This window comes from Salarias fasciatus, chromosome 3, assembly GCF_902148845.1.
Source record: "Salarias fasciatus chromosome 3, fSalaFa1.1, whole genome shotgun sequence".
NCBI lineage: Eukaryota > Metazoa > Chordata > Actinopteri > Blenniiformes > Blenniidae > Salarias > Salarias fasciatus.
In genome coordinates, this window is record NC_043747.1 from 2,733,219 (window position 1) to 2,758,642 (window position 25,424).

At 51.4% G+C, this 25,424-nt stretch overlaps 1 protein-coding gene across 2 annotated transcripts in view; it reads right to left on the minus strand.

Moving 5' to 3' along the window:
• ank2b (ankyrin 2b, neuronal) overlaps positions 1 to 8,906 on the minus strand; it is a 72,905-nt gene extending 63,999 nt beyond the window's left edge. For both annotated transcript variants that reach the window (XM_030086861.1, XM_030086854.1), the window contains exon 1: positions 8,773 to 8,906. In XM_030086861.1, the coding sequence (XP_029942721.1) occupies positions 8,773 to 8,901 (129 nt within the window). In that variant the 5' untranslated portion in view covers positions 8,902 to 8,906. The remainder of the gene's footprint in view (positions 1 to 8,772) is intronic.
• Positions 8,907 to 25,424: the final 16,518 nt, after the last annotated feature.

Consider the following 25,424-nt stretch of genomic DNA (forward strand, 5'->3'; position numbering starts at 1 on the left):
CCGCCATTAGCGAGCGCTAGCCGTTAGCTGTTAGCCGTTAGCTGTTAGCCGTTAGCTTAGCGCCGCGCAGCAGGAAGAGACGACAGGACGCTTCAGAGAGAAGATCAGCTTCCTCCACAGACGGGCTCGTTTTTCTGTTCTGTTCTCTTGAAGGCGTCGTGACAGAGAGAAGGACAAAAGGTGTGTGTGTGTGTGTGTGTGTGTGTGTGTGTGTGTGTGTGTGTGTACTCAGAACACACACACACAGTGGAAACATCATTTCAGCTCAGTTTGATCAATGCTGCCAGAGGAGGCTGCAGTGAGAGAGCATCTAAAACACAGTGTGTGTGTTTGTGTGTGTGTGTGTGTGTGTGTGTGTGTGTGTGTGTGTGTGTGTGTGTGTGTGTGTGTGTGTGTGTGTGTGTGTGTGTGTAGGGAACAGTGAACCTGCTTAAAATAGCAGGTCAGACGCCCACAGAGCGAAGGGAAGAGCTGTGATTGGAGGAGGACACACACACACACACACACACACACACACACACACACACACACACACACACACACACACACACACACACACACACACACACACACACACACACACACACACCCCTCAGCTCTCCTGGTTTCAGCACCTTGTTTCCTGCCTTCCCGACATTCTGACGTTGTGGTAATTGTGTGATTTTCAGGCTGTGTTATCCCGAGCTGCTCTGAGGCAGGGGGGACAGGAGACGTCCGGAGCAACATTTCAAGCTTTATTCGTCTCTTGTTCCTCTGATTTGAATCCTTCGGGGCTTCAGGACCCCTTCGGGGCCGGCCGAGGATCTGCCTGCTGGAAGGGTTTTGTATTGAAGTGCTCACAGGTCTGAGGCCTCCTGGTAAAGTGTGTGTGGAGACGAGAGCTGAAGGTTCGGACGTGAACGGGCTGAGTCGGCTCCGCAGAGACTTCTGGGAAACGGAGAGAATTAAAGCTGTAACTGACATGAAGCCCAGCAGCTGAGGACGGCGGTGCTGGACTCCTCTGGAGGCATCGTGCCACGTTAGCAGATAACACAGAGTCTGACACGAGGTAGCTGTAATTCACAGAACTGCTGAGCGTTTAGGAAAAAACCCCATTATGGGTAGTTCGGGATTGTTCCTCGGACTATTTATTCCCTGTTGCCATGGTTACCAGTCACACTCGTCTGCTCGTTGAAATGTCTCCTGAAAGCTTTCATTTCTCCTCCAACATGATAAAACTGGGAGAGGAGTGTGTGAATGTCTTCAAGCTGAAAATAAAGAGATTCATCCCACCGCCAGGGAGGCGGCCATTTTGAATGATGTCATGAATCTCCCATGATTCTCAGCTCACCTCAGCTGTTATTTGGGGCATTGAGGTGAGGAAGCAATTTACTTTATCAATTTATCATTTTTTCTATATTTTTATTATTTTATTTTTTGCATGTTAATATTATTAAACCGTTTAAATTATTTAATTTTATTTTTTTTTAAACTTGTTTTATTTTTATTTTTTTAATTTTTCATTATATATTTTTTTACATTTACAAAAAGCTCTCTTTCGCAGTGCCTTGACCTGAAGCAACGTAAAACTATTGCCTTTTTATTCATTGCAAAACTAAAAACTAGTAGCCAGCGGTTACATCTGGACGAGTGCCGCTCGCTCAGCACTGCTCGCATTCTGAATTCTGAGCTCTGTATAAACATTAAATCCATTTAAAGAGAGTTTTGGGAGCGATGCCGATAACGTGACGCCCGGCCGCTGGATCGCGAGGCCGAGCGAGGTTTGCCGCAGCAGACACAGCTGCTCTCTCTCCTGGAACGCCGCGGCCGAGTCACGTCCAGAACGCCACATTAGCCGGCGCTAATGGGCTAACCTTAATAACGTGTAAAAAGCGTGTTTTCCCGTTGGGGCTCTGGCTCGGACCCTCCTCCACCACGCCACCGTCTAATCTCCGCCACAGCTGCACGCTGAAATGGTTTTAATCTGTGGCTCTTCCCCCCCCCCCGCCCCCCCGCCACGCCACGTATGGACCTGCTGGATTACCGGCTGATGCTCGTCCTGCGGCTCTTCACTCTGCTCAAACTTCCTGGGACTCCGGTGGAGCTTTCCCCGGTAAACACACCAAATCACCCGGATTACCGTGTTTTTCACCGCTAATGACTCGTTTTTTAATATTAAACTGGGAAATGTCCTGTTGACGGACTCCCCCAGCTCGCTAAGCCATACACACACACACACACACACACACACACACACACACACATGCAGCGTGGCTGGATGTGGAGTGAACTGGGATTGGTAAAATCCAGGATTAGAGTGTTTTTTTTTAATCTGGTTGCTCCAGAGACACCAAACCGAGGCGGCCCGGCCGACAGCAGAGCGTTCTGGAGGTTCTGCTTCCCACAAAGCGCCGCCGCCACCGCCGCCGTGAGGCCATCAGAGGGTCTGGAGGGTCGGGACGAGGACCCGTCTCTGGAGTTAATCCAGAGACTGGACCTCTTCTGGAAAAAACATTTCAGCATCTTGCAGTCTGAGCCGGCTGCTCCTCAGAAATAAAACACCCGTCGCTTTCAGAATCCAGAAATAACCTGACGGCAGGTTCCGGGGGTTCAAACACACGTTCTGCCGAGGCGTTCCCTCAGACGTAACGTTTATCCTGCTCCCGCGTTAGAAAATACGATAAGATTTGTTTGTGGTGATGCTTCATAACTTTCTCCTCTGCATTTCAAACTCCTGATAAACTCCACAAATGGAACACAGAACTGATCCCTGCAGGCCATCCTGGTGGGATCCATTAGCAGCTAGCTACTAGCAGCTAGCTATTAGCTGTTAGATATTAGCAGGAATCTATTAGCAGTCAGCTGTGAACCGTTAGCTATTAGCTGTGAGACGTTAGCAGTTTGCTACGAGCTGTTATCAGCTCGCTATTAGCATTTAGCTGTTAGGTGTTACCTATTAGCAGTTAGCCGTTAGCTATTAGCTATTAGCAGTTAGGTGTTCACAGTTAGCTGTTAGCAGTGAGCAATTAGCTCTCTCTTGTCTCACAGAGCGAAGGTCCCGGGTTCAAACCCCGGCCGGCCATTCTATGTGGAGTTTGCATGTTCTCCCCCATATCTCCTCCTGCTTCCTCCTGCGGGTGTGAATGTCAGCGTCTGCGGCCGTCTGTCTCTGTGACCTGTCCCCTCCTGTCCCCTCCTGTCCTCAGACCTGTCCGGACAGTCGCAGGTGATTGGACCCTCAGCTGTCCCTCGTCCGTCCATCCAGCCCAGCGTCCTCTGAATTAACAGTTACATAAACGTCAAAGGAACCTTTATCTAAAAGCACAATAACTCAGCAGGACAGTCTCCATTAACAGAGTCCAGCAGATAAATCCACGGCTCAGTGCTCAAAATACATGTTTTCCTCCGTAAATCTCTGAAGATTACGGATTAAAGATGCTCAGGGTTGTGTTTTCCTGCTGGTGAATAACCTCCACCTTCCCTCCATACCGCCTCTCCGTCCTCCAGGAAAAGACAAAATGAATAATTCAGCAAAAAGTACGAGTTAGACACATTTCACACGTATGGCTGATGAGAGTCATCCCCGCCCACAGAGTGGGAAGAGAGAGCGGAGACAGAGAACGTTCTGGAACAATGGAAGGTTCTCGTGAGTCAGACATCGACCGGCGCTCGGGAAGCGCTTCACCTCCATCTGGACCGGAGCAACAGGCCCAGAGCGTTAAAAGAAGTGAAGAGACGCTGTCAGAAACAAACCAGCGCCGGGAAAATGGCCCGTGGATTAGAGCGTCCGCCGAACCGGCGGCGGATTAGCATTACTCCGTCAATCTGCCATATTTCAGAGATAGAGACAGAAAGCAGAAGAAAGAGCCAGGGAGGGACAGATTAAGGGAGGAGTTATGTAATCTCTGGGCAGCGGCCCCGGGGGGCGTGTCCCTCCTGCAATTAGGCCCGCGATGGGAGCGCCAAACAAGTTGGTGAGATAAGTCTTGACTGAGACAGATGGCGGATCACTTCCTCTGGAGTCACAGACACCGCTGGTGGATCAGTCAGTCTTTACGCCACACTCCCATCATTTCACAAAGAAATGAAACATAAGGGAGTTTGACTTTGAGATTAAAATGAATACATTAGATTTTTGGAGAAGCACTTTGATAAGAGGTGAGATGAAGTTCAGCTCTTCATGATCTCGTCTTGCTGAAAACCAGGATCCAGCCTCTCGCTCCGGTGTTGTGTCTCTTTAAGCTTGAGAGCCAAACAGCCGTCGCTGGCCAGCCGTCCAAACCACATTAAACCGGGATTCTCTATCAAAAAACACAAACACTGACTCATTCTGCCATTCAGAGCAGCGCGTGTGTGTGTGTGTGTGTGTGTGTGTGTGTGTGAGCTCCCGTCCCAGGATTCCTATACCTTCAGAGATCCAGGGAAAGAAAAACACTCAGTGTGATCACCAGCAGTGAGATGTGAGAGAAAAACAGGTTTACAGGATGATTTTTCATCACTGCGTCCAGAAAAGTTGCCAGAAACTCAGAGATAATGACTACAAGAGCAACACAAGAACACAGTGTAGCTCTCTCTCCATCATCGATAAACATCAACCACCAAACACAGTCAGACTCTGGCGACCCCTCCATGGCTGAATCAAACCACACCAACGTGGACTTACTGCAGTAGGAATAAAAGCTATGGACGAGCATGTTGTGCTGATGCAGGGGCAGAATTCACAGCTGTGGGACAAATACAGCAACCTTTCACTGTCTCTTCCTGTTCTTCTGATCGCTCTTGTTTAAATAACCAAACACTGATTTGTTTTTTAAGAGAAGCACAGACACACTGTAACTGGGACAGGTTGTGTTTCCTCAGCTGCCAGACGTTCACTCAGAATTACCTTCCAAACACTAAACCTACAGAAGTCTCCACAGGTGACCTCCTCACTGGCGAGCCCGCCATGATCTACTGACCAAGGAAAACAGAAACCATGACTGACGTCCAGTGTTCAGATCAGCACTCAGACACGGACGTCATCCTGTTTATACACACGAAAGACTTACTGAGCATGAATCGTTCATTTAATACCTGATTCTCCTCCATGTCACTGTGTGGCAGCAGGCGTCAGTGTGGTTGGTTTTGGGTTCAAGCTCTTAGAGGAGACCTTATCAGCGAGGCTGCGACCTCAGAGGTGCTCCATGAGGAAAATCAGCTGTGAAGTATCGGGCATTGCTGGCTGGATTGGCTCAGACTGAACACGTTTGGTTTTAGTCGGTATTGATATGATACTCCGAAACACCAGTGATGCAGCGAAATGGAGGTTTTCTCAATATCTGATATAATTATTACAGTTATGGCCAATTTACTGATATCAGTATAAAAAGCAGTTTCTGTGATCATTTTGTAAACTGAAAACCATCTAAACACTGAATAACAAAAGTAATCAATTTCCAAAACTTCATATACATAACTAATACAATCAAATAACGTTGTTAGTTTCAGGATAACTCTAAAGCTTTAAAACCTCCATGACAGTTCAGTTTAACTTTAAAGTTTCTACTCTGAACACACAATAAAATTAAAATAACTTGACAAGGTTTTACAACCTGATAACAATTCAGTCAATTTCTGTGAAATAGACGAAATCGGAAATATCCATGTCCCGATACATCCTCACTGATCAAACGTATTACGAACAGACACCGGGGTCTGATCAACCGGAACTATAAAGCAAATGTTCAAACACTTTTCAGAAAACAGCCATAAAAAAGCACCGGTCCACGAGTTGGTTGTCAAATAAAAACCAACACGAGTCGTGTCAACTTACAACAATGAAGCTACAAAATGAAAAGACTGAGCTACAACTTGTTTTTGCCTCAACTCAGACCAGCCCACTGCTGACCGGCGTCTGATCCGACCACGGCCCTGCGGTGAGCCGCCCTGCGGCGGTGAGCCGTCCTGGCCGGGCGGAGCAGCAGACTGACGGGAAACACCCGGCCGATCGGTATCCTGAGCCCCGGCCGGGCGGAGGAGCTGCTGCGGTCCGGATCGCGCTGCGGAGCTTCGGCTCCCGGCCGGACGCCGTCCTCTCACTCGGACCAGAGGAAGGTGAAACAGGAGGGCGGAGCTCAGCTGCGCGGAGCCGACGGCCTCGTCTCCGGGCCAAAACACACAGATGGACACCAGACATTCACCGAGTCCTCCTGCTCCTGGCTTCACCCTCTCATCTGTCATCCGTTCACCGTTGGATGACAGACCCAGCCTATACAAGGTCAGGCTAGCATGACCTTTGACCTCTGGGCACCAAAGTGACTCAGAGCCGACATGGAACCCAAACTCTTTCAAAACATCCCAAACTCCTGAAATCTGCTCCAATACTAAAACAACAGCGACTTGAGGCTGAAGCCTCAGGTTTCTCTCAGCTAGCATGAAGCAGCTAGCTCCATGCTAGCAGCTGCAGTTCAGCAGCACAGTCCAGATCTGAGTCACTCCAACGGGTGAAAAAAGTCAGAGATTTACTGTCAAAATAATGAAAATCACTGAAGAAACGTTCTCTTTAAGCAATCTGCCTTCTCCATCCGCTGTCTTGGTCCAGTGTTTTCTCTCAAACTGGGAGGTGTGGGCGGGGCTAGGTACACTTCCTGGTTCCAGAGCCAATCACATTTGAAACAAGCGGCACAATATTCTGTATTTGTGCTGTCGGTCACATGACGCCGCGCGCCGCTGGTTCAACTCCCCTCAAGAGTCTAAACTCACTGAAACTTTCAACCTGGCAACCCGCTGGATACCCTCCGAAGGGCAGAGGGGAGAGAACGTCACACGGCGTAACGTTACTGAACGCACCTCGAAAGACTCTGCAGGCTCTGCTGCATGTTGTCAACGTCCAGCTCAGGTCATAAAACTACAGGAGACGTGGTTCAGAGGACGAATCCTCTCCTCAGGACTCCGATTCTCAGTGACACAGAGGAAGAGAAGACAGGAAAGAAAGGTTTGACAGTCGCTGAGGGACGTTATGAAACCAGCCGGTTCAACTGCTTCTGCCTGTCAGCAGCGTCAGAGACGAGGAGGGAGACGAGACGAGACGCTGAGGACCAAACTACTGGAGGAGACGAGACGAGACGCTGAGGACCAAACTACTGGAGGAGACGAGACGCTGAGGACCAAACTACTGGAGGAGAACAAGCGTTAGCATAGCATTAGCCACTTGAGCACATGAAGAAACGCCCTGAACAAGACGGCTTGTTGAATCTGAAGGTTTTTCTGCCAGAGTTCCTCGTCTGAGACGCTCAGTCAGTCAAACTGAGACAAACATCCGAGTCTCATCATGGATTTCATAACATTCTGCTTTAACGCCTCACCGGACGCCTGCTGAGACGGGGAAATAGAAACAATAAAGCTCATTTTACGCTTCAGTAGATGACATCCTGCACACACACACACACACACACACACACACACACACACACACACACACTCTTATACACCAGTTAGACATCAGCTCTCTCAAAGTCACCAAAATATCACCTATTCAGTCCGTCTGTCCTCTGTTAAAACGTAGTTTTTTAAATTAAAGGACATTAAATATGATAGAGCATAATAATAAAAAAAGCTCATTTTCATCTATTTTTTTGAAGGGGTATTTTTCCTAATATTCCTGATTTTAAGGAGAAAGGCATCGACCAGACCTGCTGACTGAATGATTGTTCGGTATTGAAGCTAACAGCGTTAGCATCGCTGTGTTTTCACGCTAACATCAAGCTAATCCCCTACAGTCTCCTTCCTCTCTGCTTTTTCATTCATCCACAAATGACTTATTTAGATTTATTACAGTTTAAAAAGACTTTAGTCATTACACTGATGTGACTTTCTCATGTTGTTTTATTTATTTTTCACTTGTTTTGTTGAGCGTCATCCAATCATGTCTCAGTAGCAGCTAGCATGTCCTCTACTTCCACTTCATGTGACGGCGGCGTGTAATGATCCCAGCAAACACTTCGGTCTGATTCATATTTAAAGATCAGCAGGGGCGATCACGGACGACATGAATATTTCACTGGTGAAACGTCACGCGGCGTTTTAATCCCCGCTGAGATTCAGGACCGAGCGTCTTGTTTCCAGTGATCCACTCAGCGTGACCGCTTCTGATCAAGAGTCCAACTTTTAACCAAACACACTCAGGAAAACCAGGCGGCCGGCAAATCTGCATGAAAGTGGCGGAGCGTGACGGCCCAGCACACCTCGGTGTTTACCGCTGAAGCCAGCAGGAGGAGGAGGAGGAGGAGGAGGAGGAGGAGGAGGAAGGCTGTTTGCCGGCGAGTGCAGACGCGCTCAGAGAGCAAACAGACAGAAACACACTGCGCCGCAGAGCAATGCACCAAGAGACCAGAGCGGCTGCAGGACGCCCGGGGACAGGACGGGGACAGGACGGGGACGGGACGGGGACGGGCGGTGTCCCCGGGAGGAGGAGGAGGAGGACTTCTCTTGGTGTGTGATGAGTTTTATTTCGGGGGGTGGAGGTGGCGGTGGGGGGTTGATGGAACAGTTGTGTCCAGGCTGGACAGATCTCCTGACCTTCAGTGATAAAGACTCACGAAAGACGACAAGACAGAGATGATGGTGCAGCACCTCCACCCTCCACCTCCACCCTCCACCCTCCACCCTCCGCCCCCCGCCCCCCGCCCCCCGCCCGGTCTCCTACGGTCCTTCTGAATGACAGGGTCTTCTGGACGTGGGGATGGAGGTGGAGGTGGGATGGATGGACTGAACGGTGAAACACACACGGGGACGGACGGGGCTCGACCCCGGTACCTTGCGCTTGCGCTCGGCGCGCTCCCGGGAGCGCCGCCTCCTCTCCCGGGCTTTCTCCAGAGCCTTGAGGTCCGGAGGCTGGTCCATCTCGGACCGGGCCTTCTTAATGTGAGCCGCCGCGTGAGCCATGGCGCCCGGGGGCAACGCAACGCCGTCCGAACACTACGGGAAGTCCTGTCGGAGGAGGGCTGCGGGGACGCCGATCGTCCACCTGACTGGCGGGGGGACGAGCACCGATCGTCCACCTGAAGGACGGAGGGGGGGCTTTCTGTCAGCCAGAGGACGGAGGCGGACTAGAGCTGTCCTCAGTCCTCTAACCCAGCAGCTCTGCTCAGCCGAGCTCCGAGGCTTCCTCCCTGCTGCCCGGATAACTGCATCTGACTCCAGGATGGGAGGAGGGGGGGCGGGCTGCAGAGGGGGGGCGGTCCGGACGGGAGGGGCGGTCCGGCCAGCGCCACACCAATAGGGGAGCAGTCCGTCCCTCCGTCCCTCCCTCAGCCACTCCCGCTGCAGAGGTACCAAGCAGACGCTTCCCTCCAATTCACCGAGCGCTCCACTTCCCCGCTGAGGGGAGGGGCTGTCAGGATTACTGGGGGGGGGGGGGGGGGGGTCGGAGGAAACAATATGTGGGAGGGGACACAGGACACGGAAGCATCAGCATGTGTCCTTTGGAGAAAAAAGGAAAAGAGTAAGGGGTGTACCACTTTGACTCAAACCGGAGGGGGAGGGGGGCGGATTCACCACCACCCCCCCCGTTAGCAGGAGAGCGGGTGGTACGGTCCGCCGGGTGGCTGGAAGATTCCACAGTTCCACAGCAAACACTGCATTCACCGCTCCATGAGACGGAGGAAGAATGTCTGCTTGACATGAAGACGAAGACGCTGTGTGAGGATGGAGGAGGTGTGCTGAGACCACGGGCTCACTGTCCCTGTCCGTGGTGCTGAGACCCCCCCCCCCGTCCCTGTCCATGGTGCTGAGACCGCCCCCCCGTCCCTGTCCATGGTGCTGAGACCGCCCCCCCGTCCCTGTCCATGGTGCTGAGACCCCCCCCCATCCCTGTCTGTGGTGCTGAGACCACGGTCTCACTGTCCCTGTCCATGGTGCTGAGACCCCCCCCCTGTCCCTGTCCATGGTGCTGAGACCGCCCCCCCTGTCACTGTCCATGGTGCTGAGACCGCCCCCCCTGTCCCTGTCCATGGTGCTGAGACCGCCCCCTCCGTCCCTGTCCATGGTGCTGAGACCGCCCCCCCTGTCCCTGTCCATGGTGCTGAGACCCCCCCCCCCCCCCCCCCCCTGTCCCTGTCCGTGGTGCTGACGGGACGCTAACGGGGTTTGAAGGCAGCGGTCAGAACAAAAACACACAGCAGAGGTTTCCTGACAGTCCGTCACTCTGAAACCTCCAGAGAACTTCCTCTGCAGCCCCCCCTCCTCACATGGGCCTCACCCTTTTCTGCTCTTTGATACTGATACTGTGGCGCCACCATGTGGCCTGAGCCAGCATTACAACCACGACACAGCAGCCCTCCAGAGCGTGGCTGGACTCCCAGAGCATCGATCATTCCTCCTGGACTCGTCTGAAATGTTCGCTCTGGATACCAGTCGCTGGTTCTCGGTACCAGATCCTGGAGAGCGCCAGACATCACTCACTGGGCTCTTGACAGAAAGAGTCTGAGATAATAAATATCTGTCACCAAGTCTTTATGTGAAGAAACATACTGATTTAACTGAAAGCGTTTCCTTACTTTATTTTATATTTTAGAGACATTTAAACCCACCACGTGATTTTAGTATGATCAGACATTTCGGTTCTTTTAGCTAGCTTAGCTTAGCTGCTCCTTTGCCTTCTATACTTCTTTGTTTTTTTACTTTTTTGTCTTGTGCTATTTCTGAACTTCAAAAAAAATCTAACAAAAATGCAAAAAATATTTTAATGACAAAAAGTTTTTTGCATTTTTGTTTGATTTTTTTAAAGTTCAGTTTTCCAAATTAGCATAGGGGCTAATGCTAATTTAGCATCACACTTTTAAGTCCACTAAATTAGACATTTTACTTTGGCAGTAATTTTTAAAAAGTGGAGAAACGGCCGTACATGTAGACTGTTCGGTCACTGAAGCTGTGGTGGGACGCAGGAGGATGCTTCGAGCACCGATTAGAAACGAAGCGGCGAAACGGTGAAGCTTAACGCCTGCTAATCCAGATCTCGGCTACCAGACCGCCGCGGATCAGGACGTCTTAGCATTACACCGAGGAGCTTCTCTGAGGGTCTCGCACTGATTACAGGACTTCCAGCTGCTTACCTGGCCAACCCCCAGACCGCGCTAGCACGCTACGCTAACCAGCTCGTCTGCTCGGAGGGACGAGAATTCCTCGCTTTAATCCTTAAAACTCATTTTAAAAAACATGAATTCATCTGGAGCTGCAAAACAAGTTCAACCTTTAAAAAGATCCACCAGGAAAGTTTCATTTATATAACAAAAATAAGTATTTTAAGCATTTTCTTCTAGTTACACTGCTTTAATTCTGAAAACTGTAATACGTTTGTAGTAGATTTTGTTTTTTCTTTTACTATTTTAAGTGAATTTGGCAATTTTTTTTGTTGGTTTATTTTTCCTTTTGAGCGATTTTTTTTTAATTTTTTTCATTCGTTAATTTTTTTAGTTTTTTTTTTTTTTTTGCCAGTTTAAACATTTAAAACATTTTCTCTCTCTTTTCTCTTTTTTTTAATTTAAACAGATTTTGCTGAACACACTTCATCACATTTTTTATCTGTTTCGTCGATTTTGGGCATTTCAAACCATATATTTTCCTTTTTAACCATTAAAAAAAAGCTTAATCAGTTTTTTCCAGTTTTTGGTTTAAGTTTGACCATTTTAGGGAATTGTACAGGTTGTACTGCTGCACACTTTGGGATATTTGATTACATTTTGGCTTTAAAATTTTTTTTTATTTGTTTTATTATTTATCCATTCATGCCAACTGTAACTCCACTCTCTTTAAATGATTTTTTTTGTCATTTCGCCTTTTTTTATTTGCTGTTGCTGGTTTTTTTCATTCTTTTTATTTTTTGGTTTTTGCGCGTGTATTAAATGTAAATATTTCAGGGCGTCCGTGTTTTCAGGTGTGTTTTTACTGGCTCCATTCCCTCATCAGCAGCAGGTGACGTGGTTTCCAGTGTGAACCTCCTCTAACGGTCGACTTACCTGGAGCGAGAGAGAAAAGGTTCCGTTCAGACAACAGGAACAACCTTTGATAAATTTCAAATCTGTGTTCAGATCGTCGAAACCTCTCAGATTTATTCGCCACGGCGCCAAATTCACATCACAGCTCGGTTTCTTAGCTAAGCCAGCAGCTGAGACACACATTTCACCAAGGCTCTCTGGACGTTACCGTTTGTCTGAAGAAATGTCAGGATTTCCACAGAATCGTCACCATCTGACCTCACACGGTGTCCTCACACCACGGATTGGGAACCAGTCATTAGAACCAGGTGCTCATTTCTCCCGTCGCATTAAAGGGATGAGCAAATGTATAAAGAGCAAGCACGGCCTGTTTGCAGGTGGAGGGGGTGGAGGAGGGTGGTAGTGGGGGGTGGTAGTGGGGGGTGGTAGTGGGAGGGTGGAGGGGGTGGGGGGGTGGGGGAGTCTCAGGGGAGCGGGGCAGACAAAGAGGCGCTGTTAGCCGGGCCACGCCTTCGCCATGAGCTCCTAATTTGTTATCGCGGAGCTGAATTAGCTGCTCCTGTCGAGAGAGTGTTTTGAAGTGCCGCTGAACACGAGTGTGGAGATTCACCTGCTCCCATTGTGTCTGACGCCTGACGGATTCTCTCTACCAACCACTTCAACACCATCGCTCACCGCCGACAAGCTAGCAGCAGCAGAGGGGGGGCTGTGGTCCTGGAACAACACTATATACATTATATGCAAACCCCCTGTGTGTGTGTGTGTGTGTGTGTGTGTGTGTGTGTGTGTGTGTGTGTGTGTGTGTGTAGGTGTGTGTGTGTGTGTGTGTGTGTGTGTGTGTGTGTGGACTGAGCTGTACCGTGCTGCTAGTAGCATCAACAGGGAGCAACTGGAGCTTTTCTCAACACTCAAGCTTCTGTCCAGTAAACCGAGGATCCCAGGAGCCCGAACCAGGCTAAACCAGACCGATCCAGACCGAACCAGGCTAAACCAGACCGATCCAGACCGAATCAGGCTAAACCAGGCTAAACCAGACCGATCCAGACCGATCCAGACTGAACCAGGCTAAATCAGACCGATCCAGACCGAATCAGGCTAAACCAGGCTAAACCAGACCGATCCAGACCAAACCAGACTGAACCAGACTGAACTAGACCGATCCAGACCAAACCAGACTGAACTAGACCGATCCAGACCAAAGCAGACTGAACTAGACCGGTCCAGACCAAAGCAGACTGAACTAGACCGATCCAGACCAAACCAGACTGAACTAGACCGATCCAGACCAAACCAGACTGAACTAGACCGATCCAGACCAAAGCAGACTGAACTAGACCGGTCCACACCAGTCCAGATCCAGACTGTTCCAGCTTCATGTGACAACAGGGAAGCACTGTCAGTGTTTAACAACATGAACGTCTGAAGGTCTCGTCAGTCAAGAGACTACAATGCTACAGAGCAGTTAGCGCCTTCAGTCTGACCCCGTTCTGGTCTGACCCCCCCCCCCCCGTGATGGATCTCAACCTGAAGTCATTCCTCCTGAACGCTGTTGCCTAGCAACAAGGCAGCGGGGCGTGGCCAGGCGAGCCGGCGGAGAGGGGGTCTGTGTGGGGGTGTCGGGCGAGGCCGTCCCCGGGGTCTCATTAGCTCACTGATGAACACACACACACACACACACACTGGGTGAGAGGGAGTGTGTGTGTGTGTCATAACATCTATTATGTGAACGTCATGAAGAGAGCAGTCAGCTGATCCCCGCTCTACCCACAACAGACACAAAAAGGGCGAGCGAGGAGAGAGAGAGAGGGTGTGGCGGCGGAGGTCGATGGAGAATCCCCCCAGAGGCCGCCGCCCACCCCGCCCCCACCCACCCCCACCCGCCCCCACCCGCCACATTATTCCTGTTAACACCTCCCTGAACCTGACCAGGAAGACCTGCTGTTAGATATGAAGCGATCCTCCTGAGAGCTGGAGGACGGAGGAAACATGACGCTAACATGCTAACATGCTAACATGCTAAGAGAGCCATGCTGGATCTATGAAGCGCTCAAATTTCATGCTTTATCAGTTTTTCGTTGATCTTATCCATAAAGTAGCGTACAGAACGACACACTCTCTATATAATCACTTGTAGATTCAAGCTAGCTCAAGTGGTGTATTAGCATAAACTCCTCCCAGTGCTCCACGCTCAAGAAGGAAAACATGTCAAAAAAAGTGTTTGCATGAAATTGCAAGTTCACATCTTTAGCAGAGACGCTAAGCTACAGACGTTTAGTCGTTAGCTGCTAAATGCTATATAGCTTTGACGACGGCTAGTCGCTAGCTGGTTTTTCAGATGTTCGGATCTTAAATGACAGAATATTTCTTTGGTTTAACCTTTAAAGTTTGTTTCTGTATTAAAACCGACGATGAGGCTGTTAGCCGACATGCTAAACGGCGCGTTAGCCTGGTGAAATCCTTCGCTAAGCGTCCACTACGGTGACACTTCTCGTTGTAAACTGTGTTTTCCCGACAGGTTTTAATCTGTGAAGTAGCTTTTGAGAGCTGACCGTCACATGTGGAAGGTTCTCGCTACGTTCTGTAGAGTGACGGATCGGAATGATTAGCATTCCGTCACATTAGCACCACTTTAAATCTGACTGAACCAGCTCCACGGCCGCCGAGAGCCGAGAACCGCTCAGTGTGGGGGACTATGGGGGGATCAGGGGGACTGAGAGGACGGATCCTCCTGAAAGAGACGCCGGAACCCCGGATGGACGGCGGGCGGAGGGAGGAACCCAGGGCGGAACGGTACCGACAGGAGAGAGAACCGTCTTTTAACTGATGAAAACAAACATTCAGCTGCGTGAAAACTAAGACACCTGAAAGAGTTTTATGAAAATGTTCAAATCACCATGAAAACGCTTAAATTATCGGAAACATCTGAAAGGTTTCCAGGTTTAAAGTTCAGGAATCTGCAGAACATTTTACACAAAACAGGATCTTTAAGCAGTTCAACAGCTCTAAACTCCAAAAGATCATCATGATCCAGAACATTCTGAAGAACCCGGACCCCTCCAGTCCCCCACAGACCAAACTGACCCAGAACCTGACCCTGGACCCCTCCAGTCCCCCACAGTCCAAACTGACCCAGAACCTGACCCTGGACCCCTCCAGTGGACCAGGAAACCCATGAAGACTCTACACATCCAGTACTTCAGTCCAGCTCCTAAACCTCTGGGAGCCTAGTCCAGAAGCTCAATAAAGCACTAAAGACCGAGGAACCTGAGTCCAGAACCTGACGACTGTAGCGTCTGACCCTGAGGCGGAGACAGAGTGTAGACCTACAGGACTCAGAGCCTGAAGCCGCCTCGCCCCGCAGCTCACCTGTCCTGATGCTCCCACCACCATGCCTGAGCTCATCGGTTCTCCCCACAGGCTGCAGAACCTCCAGAACCTCCGGGTCCAGGAAATCCAACCAGAGCGTTGGAGGGAACCTCACTCCCAGGTGTGTGTGTGTGTGGGTGTGTGTGTGTGTGTCGCTGAATAAAACATGGAGAGGGAGGGAGCTGGGACGGGCTGAAGACTGAGTGGATTAGTGTGGAACGTGCTGGAGGTATTAACACACTGCGGCCACACACACACACACACACACACACACACACGCACACACACACACAGATGCGCGCCGAGGGGTGTGTGCATTCTTAGAAAGGATTACGTGGACGAAAATAGAAGAGTCTTTTCTACTGACCTAGAATCACAGTGTTGTGGTGAAGAGACAATGAAAGGTGGACAATGAGCACGCACACACACACACACACACACACACACACACACAGGTGAACACTTCCCCCTGGATCAGATATCTGCTTTCTCGTTGGCCACGTTGCTTTCAGTGTTCAGCAGTTTGATTTTCTTTAAAAGTCATTTTAGTTTTTCTTCTTTGTTTTGTTTGTGTTTATTTGTTCCGGTCAGAGCCGACACTGAGGCCTGTTTTTACTCATTTCCCAACCTGAGTCAGCCCTAATCCACACATGACGGGAACTCCAGGAAACAAACATCCGGTCGGCTCTACTGATCTGATGTGTTAATAAATGACCGATATCGATGCAGATTAAGTCCTAAGTCCCAGCGGTAGAGCCCCCCGGACAGGAGTGCTCTGTTAGGGTACAACACAAAACTTTGTGTCGAATAGAAGCAGCTTCAGGCCTAAATGTTCCTGGGTTATGGATAAACTGTGGCTTCAGTGTTTGTGCATCAGGACATCAGGAGAACGAGTCACAACCAGGCAGTTCATGCAGCAGGCCTTTAGGGGGCGCCGTGACTCCGCAACTCTGCCACAAACACACCGGAGAAGAAGACACGGAGCTCTGCGCTCCACGAGAAGACGACGCCATCGGTGGCTCCCGAGGACTCTGGGAGGCGGACTTGAGAAATGTTTTTCCACCCGGGTTCCAGTGCAGCCTCATCCGGCCCACGCCGCAGGAGGGCGGAGCTTCCTCCGCAGGAGGGCGGAGCTTCCTCCGCCCTGAGCCCTGCTGACGGAGGACAGGCTCTGCCGGAGCTCCAGGTGCGGCTGCAGCGGAGCAGAAGGAGGGCGTGATTCCGGCGTTACCGCTGTTCATCAGCGTCAGCCGCCGCTGCTCTGCTCTGCTGCCGCTCAGCGGCGGTCCCAGGTCCCAGGTCTCTGCAGCCAGGACGGGGACGGCTGAGCAATCTGGGGAAGCGGTCCCACAAAGGGACTCTGTCTGGTCCCCAGGCCTCAGCGGAACCCTGCGGCAGTGGAAGAGAGCCGCTGACCTCTGACCTCTGACCTCTGCCCTCTGCGCTGCGTGGGATAAAGTCCTCAGTGTGAACTCGGGCGGAGCGGAGCGTCAGCAGAGCGCTCCCAGATCCACGTGACAGGCCGCCTCGTCTCTTCCGTCCTGTCGGCTCGGAGACGCCGGAGGAGCGAGAGCGGCGAGCTGCTGACGTCACCAGGCGCCGCTCCGGCCAGCAGACCGGCCTTCGTCTCCTCCTCCTCCTCCTCCTCCTCCGGCCGGCGAGCCGTCACGTCTCCATGGCCGACCCGCCGCTCCGGTTCGTCGTCCAGGCTCCTCCTCCCAGCGGCGCTCGGCCGGCGTTCCACTTTGAGTTCCCGTCACTGATCATGGCGCTTCCAGCTCGGCTTGATGTTTTAAAACAGAAAAAAACACTGGAAAGAGTTTCTACTGGAGTCTGTCATCTGGAGACGATTCAAACGAAGGTTTAATGGATGAGATCCGTCAGCAGGAGGCTCCAGAGTGTTTCCACACAGTTCTCACCTCCCTGAGGTTCTCCTTAAAGGAAAAATGAGTTAAATTAAAAACGTTCCCATTTCTTCTGTGTATAACAATCTGCCTCCTCCGTCAACGTCTTGGCCAAGGGGTCCTCCATACTTTAGTGGGCGGGGCAAGTCTGTCACTACTTCCTGTTTCCCGTAGCCAGTCACGACTTCCTGGTTCCTGTAGACCGTCCCTACACCAGGATCGGGTCTGTCTCTCCACTGAGAAGCGACAGATCATTCAGAGCGTGAATCAGACTGTAGTATCGGCGCAGCCAGAGTTCAGTACTGACACCTTTAAAGCAGCGGTGTCGCTGCATCTTTACTTAAAATTCTATATTTATATAATATGGAGAACAAAAACATTTATTTGAGGGGAAAAATTATTTTTTTTTCATGTGGGGGGGTTGTGTTTGTACTTTTCAGACTGAAGCACCGATGTTGTATTTCCACTTTTAAATGTTTTGCTCCCAACAGCTGATTCAGCACGCTGCCGATTCCATCTCCCTCTGCTGGGTCGTCATCGTGTTTAATCAGTGGGGGGCGCCACTCCGGCGTTCGGGACGTCCCGTCTCGGGTGGGGGGGGGGGGGTCCGGAGAGGCCTCGCAGACACGGATTAGCCATAAACACAAAGGTGATGCTGGCTGCAGCTAACTGGATTATCCCCACCGCCCGGCTTCATGCCGCCCCGCACACAGATGGGGGGGGGTGGGGTGGGGGGGGGGGGGGGGGGGGGGGGGGGGGGGCAGAGATGGAGGCCTGAGGCCTGGGGATTAATAAGAAGGATTAAAGGAACGATATTCTTCACTGTTTATTCCCTAAAACACCGTCGGGTGCGTCAGGCCGGCCGGACGGAGCCCAGCACTGAGACACGGTCCATCTGGGTCCATCTGGGTCCATCTGGGTCCATCTGGGTCCATCTGGGTCCATCTGGGTCCATCTGGGTCCATCTGGGTCCAGTCAGAACCGCAGCTTCTCTCTGAGCTCCCAGAGCTCCAGTCTGAGTCCAGAGAACCAGAATGTATGAAGGAACCGGAGAGCCGCTGCAGGAGGGCGGCGTGTTCAGAACCCGGCGTCCTGATGGAACGCCCTGATAGGAACTCCTCTGGAGGGCGGAAGTAGGCGAAGCAGGGCCCGGGGCCCGGAGGCGGAGCCTCCAGAACAACGGAGCGGCTATCGGTGTGATCTAGAACCCTGCCTGTGGAGAACGTCCAGGGCGAGGCTGGACAGACAGAACCGGCTGAAGCACGAGAACCGAGTCGCCTGATGATCACGTTTCATCACTATTGATGAAAACGGAAGATCAGCTTCAGTCTCACATCCAGAGGCCACAGACTCTTCCTCTCCACACAGCGGCGCGTCTTCTGGCAATCCGCTAAGCTAGCGCTAAACTAGCGCTAAACTAGCGTTAAGCTAGCGCTAAGCTAACCCTCGCCGTGAGAAACCACAACATGAAACTGATTTTCAGCGCAGAGTCTGAACCTCCTGCAGGCCGGGCGTCCAGCGTGGCACTTCAGCCTGACAGGGACAGGGACGGGGACAGGGACTGGGACGGGGACAGGGACTGGGACTGGGACTGGGACTGGGACAGGGACTGGGACTGGGACGGAGACAGGGACTGGGACAGGGACGGGGACTGGGATGGGGACGGAGACAGGGACTGGGACAGGGACGGGGACTGGGATGGGGACGGAGACAGGGACTGGGATAGGGACGGGGACTGGGACAGGGACTGGGATGGAGACAGGGACAGGAACAGGGACAGGGACGGGGACGGGGACGGGGACAGGGACGGGGACGGGGACGGGGACGGAGACAGGGACTGGGATGGAGACAGGGACAGGGACTGGGACGGGGACGGGGACGGGGACGGGGACGGGGACTGGGACGGGGACAGGGACTGGGACTGGGACTGGGACTGGGACTGGGACTGGGACTGGGACGGGGACGGGGACGGGGACGGGGACTGGGACTGGGACTGGGACTGGGACGGGGACGGGGACGGGGACTGGGACTGGGACAGGGACGGGGACTGGGACTAGGACGGGGACGGGGACAGGGTCTGTCCAGACAGGAGGAGGTTCAGAGGGAGCTCAGCTGGAGGAAACAGAGGTGGGGACTCAGAACACCACAGAAAACGGGACACCCACTGTAAACCACCTCCACCCACATGTCCAACGTGTCTCCAGCTCCTTGTCCCTGTCCAACCAGACCACACCGTCCTACTCACATGGATGTAGTACAGCCATCAGGCCTTCAGGTGGAGCTGTGACTCCACAGAAACACAGTAGAAACAGAGAAGAAGACACAGAAGACGTGACCCCGGTGGACCAGACGTGCTCCCTTCAAGCTGGTCTGGATCCCAGAACTAAACATGTAGAGTCTGGATCCGGGTCCAGGAGCTCCGCTCAGACGTCCGTCTGACATGGAGCTGAGGAAGAGCGGAAGTGTTTTGAACGGAGTCAGCTGGAAACCCTTCACCCAGGTTTAATCCGGGACAGACCTGGTCCAGACCCTGGTCCACGTGAACGGAGTTCAACTGGAGACAGTTTGAGTCTCATGTCTTCCAGTCAGACCTGGAGGTCCAGTTGAAGTCCTCCAGCTGTGAGCGCTGACCGGTCTGACCCGGTCTGACCCGGTCCTCCATCTCTGCCGTCTCACATGGATGAACTGAAACCAGCTCTGGTCCCCCAACCCCCAACGGCCAGACCCCCCCCCCCCCCCCCCCCCCCCCCCCCCCCCACCCCCACCTCCGCCTCATCAGCAGCTCAGACACGTTAGCTAACAGGCTAACAGGCTAACGGCGTTCAGTGGTAGGACCTGCTTCACTTTACTCCATCAGCACACCGAGAACCACCAGAACCAGAACAGAACCAGAACCAGAACTGAATGCTCCAGCAGGAGGATGGAGCAGCTCTGCTCCATCAAACCACTCCGAGCCCACAGAACCTGATGGAGCTCAGCCAGACGCAACGGCAAAGACACACCTGGACTAGTAGTCTCCTGGACTCGTGGACTCGTGGCCTTGTGGACTGGTGGACTGGTGGACTGGTGGACTGGTGGACTGGTGGACTCGTGGCCTTGTGGACTCGTGGCCTTGTGGACTGGTGGACTGGTGGACTCGTGGCCTTGTGGACTGGTGGACTGGTGGACTCGTGGCCTTGACATTTCATGGAGTGGAGATGAGTTAATGCCACAAATCTACCAGGCGGGCGGTGTTCCTACACCATCAGGTGTGTGTTAGGATGGTGTGAGTACGGGGGACCGGGGGGATTAATAAACTCCGGCCCCCCCCCACACACACACACACCTGTCTTCTGGTGACATGTGGAGGTCACAGTGTGGGTGGGGGTTGGGTGGAGGTTGGGTGGAGGCCCCGCTGTGCTGACGGCTCGCTGCTCTACCCTGCCCTCTGGATCCATGCTGGACTCCTCCTGCCGGGTCTACGAACCCGGAGCCGGTCCCACCGGAACAGGCCCTCAGCCAGTGGAGCGGGGACCGACCCCGACGACCAGAACCCCCCTCCAGAGCACAGACCAGATTCTCCCAGCAGACCCGACTGAGGCTGAACGACATCGTTTCATTTGCTGAAGCATCAGGATGAAGGATTTGACTGGAAGCAGAACTGCAGGAACATAAATCCTCACCGCCCGGCATCAAACCGCTGACCTCTGGCTGAGGCCAGAACCTGGGCTCATCTGAACCAGAGAGGCCGCATCGATCCGCCAGCCCCCCCCCGAGACCCCCAGCCAGTCCTGCAGAGGCCCCCTCATCAATAAATCATCCCTGAACGAGCCAGGTGGAGGGGGGAGGGGTGGAGGGGGGGAGGGGGGAGGGGTGGAGGGATGGAGAATCTGGACCGGGACCAGGACCCAGATGTGTAACATCTGCAGCTCCACAGATCAAAGGCTGAGTGAAGCTTTCCTCGCTCCGCAGCTTCACATTCATTAGAACTTCTTCTTCTTCTTCTTCTTCTTCTTCTTCTTCTTCTCCTTCATCATCGCGGTGACAGCAGGACGGGTTCCAGGACCGTCTCCTCACACCTCAGCCTCACCTGCCTGCCTGCCAAACGTCTGGAGGAGGAGGAGGACGAGAGTTTGTCTCGGAGCTGGCAGAGTCCAGGACGACGCCTCGGATGTTTCAGGTTCCTCTTATTTTGGCGGGGAAAGGCTCCTTCTCCGTCGCCATGGCGACGTCTGGGTGTCATCCTCGCGGACCATCTGCGTCGCTGTTCGCCGTCCAGAAAGGAGCGGCGCCGTGGAAGGGTCAGACGCACACGCTCACATGCGCTCTGCTTACACACACACACACACACACACACACACACACACACACACACACACACACACACGCTCACACGCTCACACGCCGCTGCCAAAAGCAAGAGGCTTGAAAACACCACGGAACAGCGGAGGAACGCCGCGGAAGGCATGAACACAGAACGTTCTGCTCGCATGCGTGTGTGTGTGTGTGTGTTTTCATCCTCGGGTCAAAACACACACACACACACACACACTCATCAGATCTTCCTCATGACTACACTCAGTAGCAGAAAACATCTTTCAGCTCGGAACAGCTGATGACGCTCCTCTGGGTGTTTCTGCATTCTGACCCCCAACACACACACACACACACACACACACACACACACACACACACACACACACGCTGAATCTCGATCCTGGCTATAGTCTGAAGCTAATCCTAATTCTCCGCCTAACGCCCCGACTCAGCGATATAAACCTTGATCCTGAAGATGAGGACGAGCTGCAGACGAGAGGATTTCAGGTCTGATTGATCCGTCTGCTGCACAGCGCAGCGAATCGGGCAATCGGACCGCGGAGCCACAGGAGGAACCTTCTCCATCCAGACTTCCTCAAAATTCCATCAGACCAAGATCAGGTTCACCATCAGGTTCAGAGGTCGTTCAACGTTTCAGCTTAAAATTTCATCCTGTGAATTCTTGGAGAATGTTTAGAGAACCAACAAACGTGAGCGGGAGGACATTCATCATTTCCACAGTGAAACAACACAAACACTCAGCCTACAACATGCAGGAGCTTCTTCATCAGCGTGAAATAACCACAGAATGAATCCCTGAGTTTTGACATTCCTCACTAAAACTGAAATCTTCATGAATCTTGAACTTCTCATCTCTACATCTCTTTAAATATAACAACATTTCTTTACATTTCCCATCATTATATAATTTCTGGGGGGACTTTGAAGTCTATGCTATGTGTATTTATTATGAAATTAGATTGAAATATCAAGAAACTGGAACTGAGATTCAAAAAATAAAACTCGTCTTTCAGATGTTTTTGATTGTCATTTCATTCTAACTATTTTACCCACATGAGCTCTTTTAGACACTTTTGTTTTTTGTTTTTCCCCATTATCTTTGAAGGTTTTTGTTATTTTATTTTATTTTATTTTATTTTAAATCCATTTTATCAGACTTCCTTATTCATTTTTAGCTGTTCTTGGCATTTCAGCATTTTTTTTTTTTCTCCATTTTTATGGTTTTACAGTTTTGGCTGTTTTAACTGATTTTTTAAGCATTTTTTGAGGACTTTATGCCATTACACTCATTTTATCATTATGTGGAAATTAGAATCTAAAAGAAGAATGTAAAGAAGGAAACGAGCGTATGCCGACGATTCGCCGCCGTTCAGCTGACGGTGACGGTGCCTTTTCTCCCGGGTGGAGAAAGAGAATTAGCCGAGTCGGCGGAACACAGAACTCAGTGAAACGAAACACCGACCGAACGTCTCTTCCAAACCGTCCTTGGACTGAGGAACAGAGTCTGAACCTGAAACCAGCCTGAGCTCATCAGAAAACCCGAACCCTGAAAAAAAGACGGCGAGCGGCGTTCAAAGCGTCTTCGCTCTTTAATTGTGGCAGATTAAAGCGATTAGGACTTTTCCAGAACGAGCCAAGGCCCCAGAATTAAACAGCTTTCCAGCCGAGAGCGACTCCAGAGTGTCCAAACACCGAGATCAGCTCCCACAGGTCAGCGCCAGGCCCGGCGCCCTCGCCCAGCATGGGGGAGGGGCGTATCAATAATTCATCCATCGACCCTGGATGACACCACCGCCTCCTCCTCCAGCCTCCACCCCCGCTGCCAAACGCCTCCACCACCAGAGCCCTGCTGCCTCTCCGATCGGCCACAACACGTCCAAACAGCTCAGTCCAGGCTTTTTCACTTTACGACAAGAAACAAAACTAGAATGTACGAACGGTCTGGAGACCAGAACCAGGATCTGCTAAAACTGGACTGTAAGTTCAGGTGAAGGGACAAATCATCATTAATAATCTCAACATTCTAAAGATTTACAACCTCTGTGACAAAATTTCAAATATTCTGACACCAAATCAAATTAATCCGGAGCTCCAAACGTGAAGACGTTTTAATAAATTCAGTTTTGGTCGTTTTAGCTCATTTTAAAGAGAACCACTTCATTTTAGGCTTTCTGGTTGTTTCTGCTGATGTTTGAGCTACTTTCACCTTCTTTTCCATTTTTAATTATTTTTATTTGCACATTAGCTGAAAACATCAAAATAAAAGCATGAGGAGTCTTTTCCCCTCCTGAATGGGGTTTTTCAGCCATCGCCAATGTTTTGATTCCTTAATGTGTGTTAGCTCCAAACAGGTCATTAGCATTAGCATATGCTCATTGTTTTCCTTTAATTGCCTTTCTTTGGTGAAAGCAGCGGACACGCCCCGGGGAAGCGCTCGCTCAGCGGGCTGAACGGAGGCGTGGCCGCCGCCGCTCGCTCTCGGCTGGAGGTTTGGTCGGAGGGGAAGTGGTCCTGAGAGCTGCGTTAACATGAGATGTTATCAGGACGATCTGACGGAGGAAAGAGGCTGAAAGGGCTGGGTTTGAACCAGAAACTGTGTGTGTGTGTGTGTGCGTGCGTGTGTGTGTGAACGTGAAACCACACAAAGACGATGCTGGGCTCTGTTTCCGTCCCTTTCAGCCAAACGAGGACGGAAATCATGACACAGAGACACACAGAGGCAGAGGAAGTCCACCGGCAGCACCAGCTGGACGCGCAGGACGCCAGCTTCACTTCAGATGAACACAAAACTGAATCACGGCGATTAGACGACTTTGAGAAGGAGCAGAAAACCAGACTTTAGATTCTATTTGCCCAAAAGAGCCTTCAGTGGAAGGCTGGACAGCTTTCTTCACCCTGAGTCAGTTCAGGGTCGCGTGGCTTTTTATGATGGTTTAAATTGGCAAACAACAATATGTACCATACAGGGAGCAACGGATCATACAGGTAATGTACTGTACAGGTAATATCATACAGGTAATCACATAACCTACCATACAGGTAATGCACCGTAAAGTTAGAGTCAGGTAGCAACGTATCGTATAGGTAACACCGTACAGGTAACACCAGTCCAATGCACGTAACACCCCATCATACAGGTAAAAACATACAGGTAACGTACCGTACCCATAATGTATGGAACAGGTAACGTACTGTACAGGTAACTTACCCTACAGGTAGCGTTGTATCGTAGAAGTAATGTTGTACTATAGAGGGAGCGTTGTACAGGTAATGTACTGTACAGGTGATATCATACAGGTGAAAACACAGAGGTAACATCCCGTACAGGTGATGTTGTACTGCATAGTTAGAGTCATACCGTACAGGTATCGTCATACCGTATAGGTAACACCGTATAGGTAACACCGTATAGGTAACGTACTGTACAGGTAACGTACTGTACAGGTAGCGTTGTATCATATCGTGCAGCTACTGTACGATGACCACTGTGCAGGTATCGTCGTACCGTACAGGTACCATACAGGTAATGTCGTCCACAACAAATGCATTCATCGATATTTAAATGATGTCCGATGTCTCACACCAGACTGACGGACTCTGATCTGTTCAGTCCATCAGAAGGAAGCAGATCACTCTTCTAGGATCCTACTTCACACATTGTCTCACTCCAGGTGGCAGCAGGCCAGAGGAGTCGGGCCAGGAGGAGAAAGAGCACTGTTATCTAGAAACACATCCTGAAACACTCCGAGCAGCGTCCTCCACACGCTGGACGACTGTAGAGACTGTAGAGCCAGAACACTCAGACTGGTAGCGTTAGCGCGTTAGCTCGCAGGGGGAGGCTGGGGCGGACGGACGGGTCAGTAACGAGGTCATTCCGTCGGCCTCC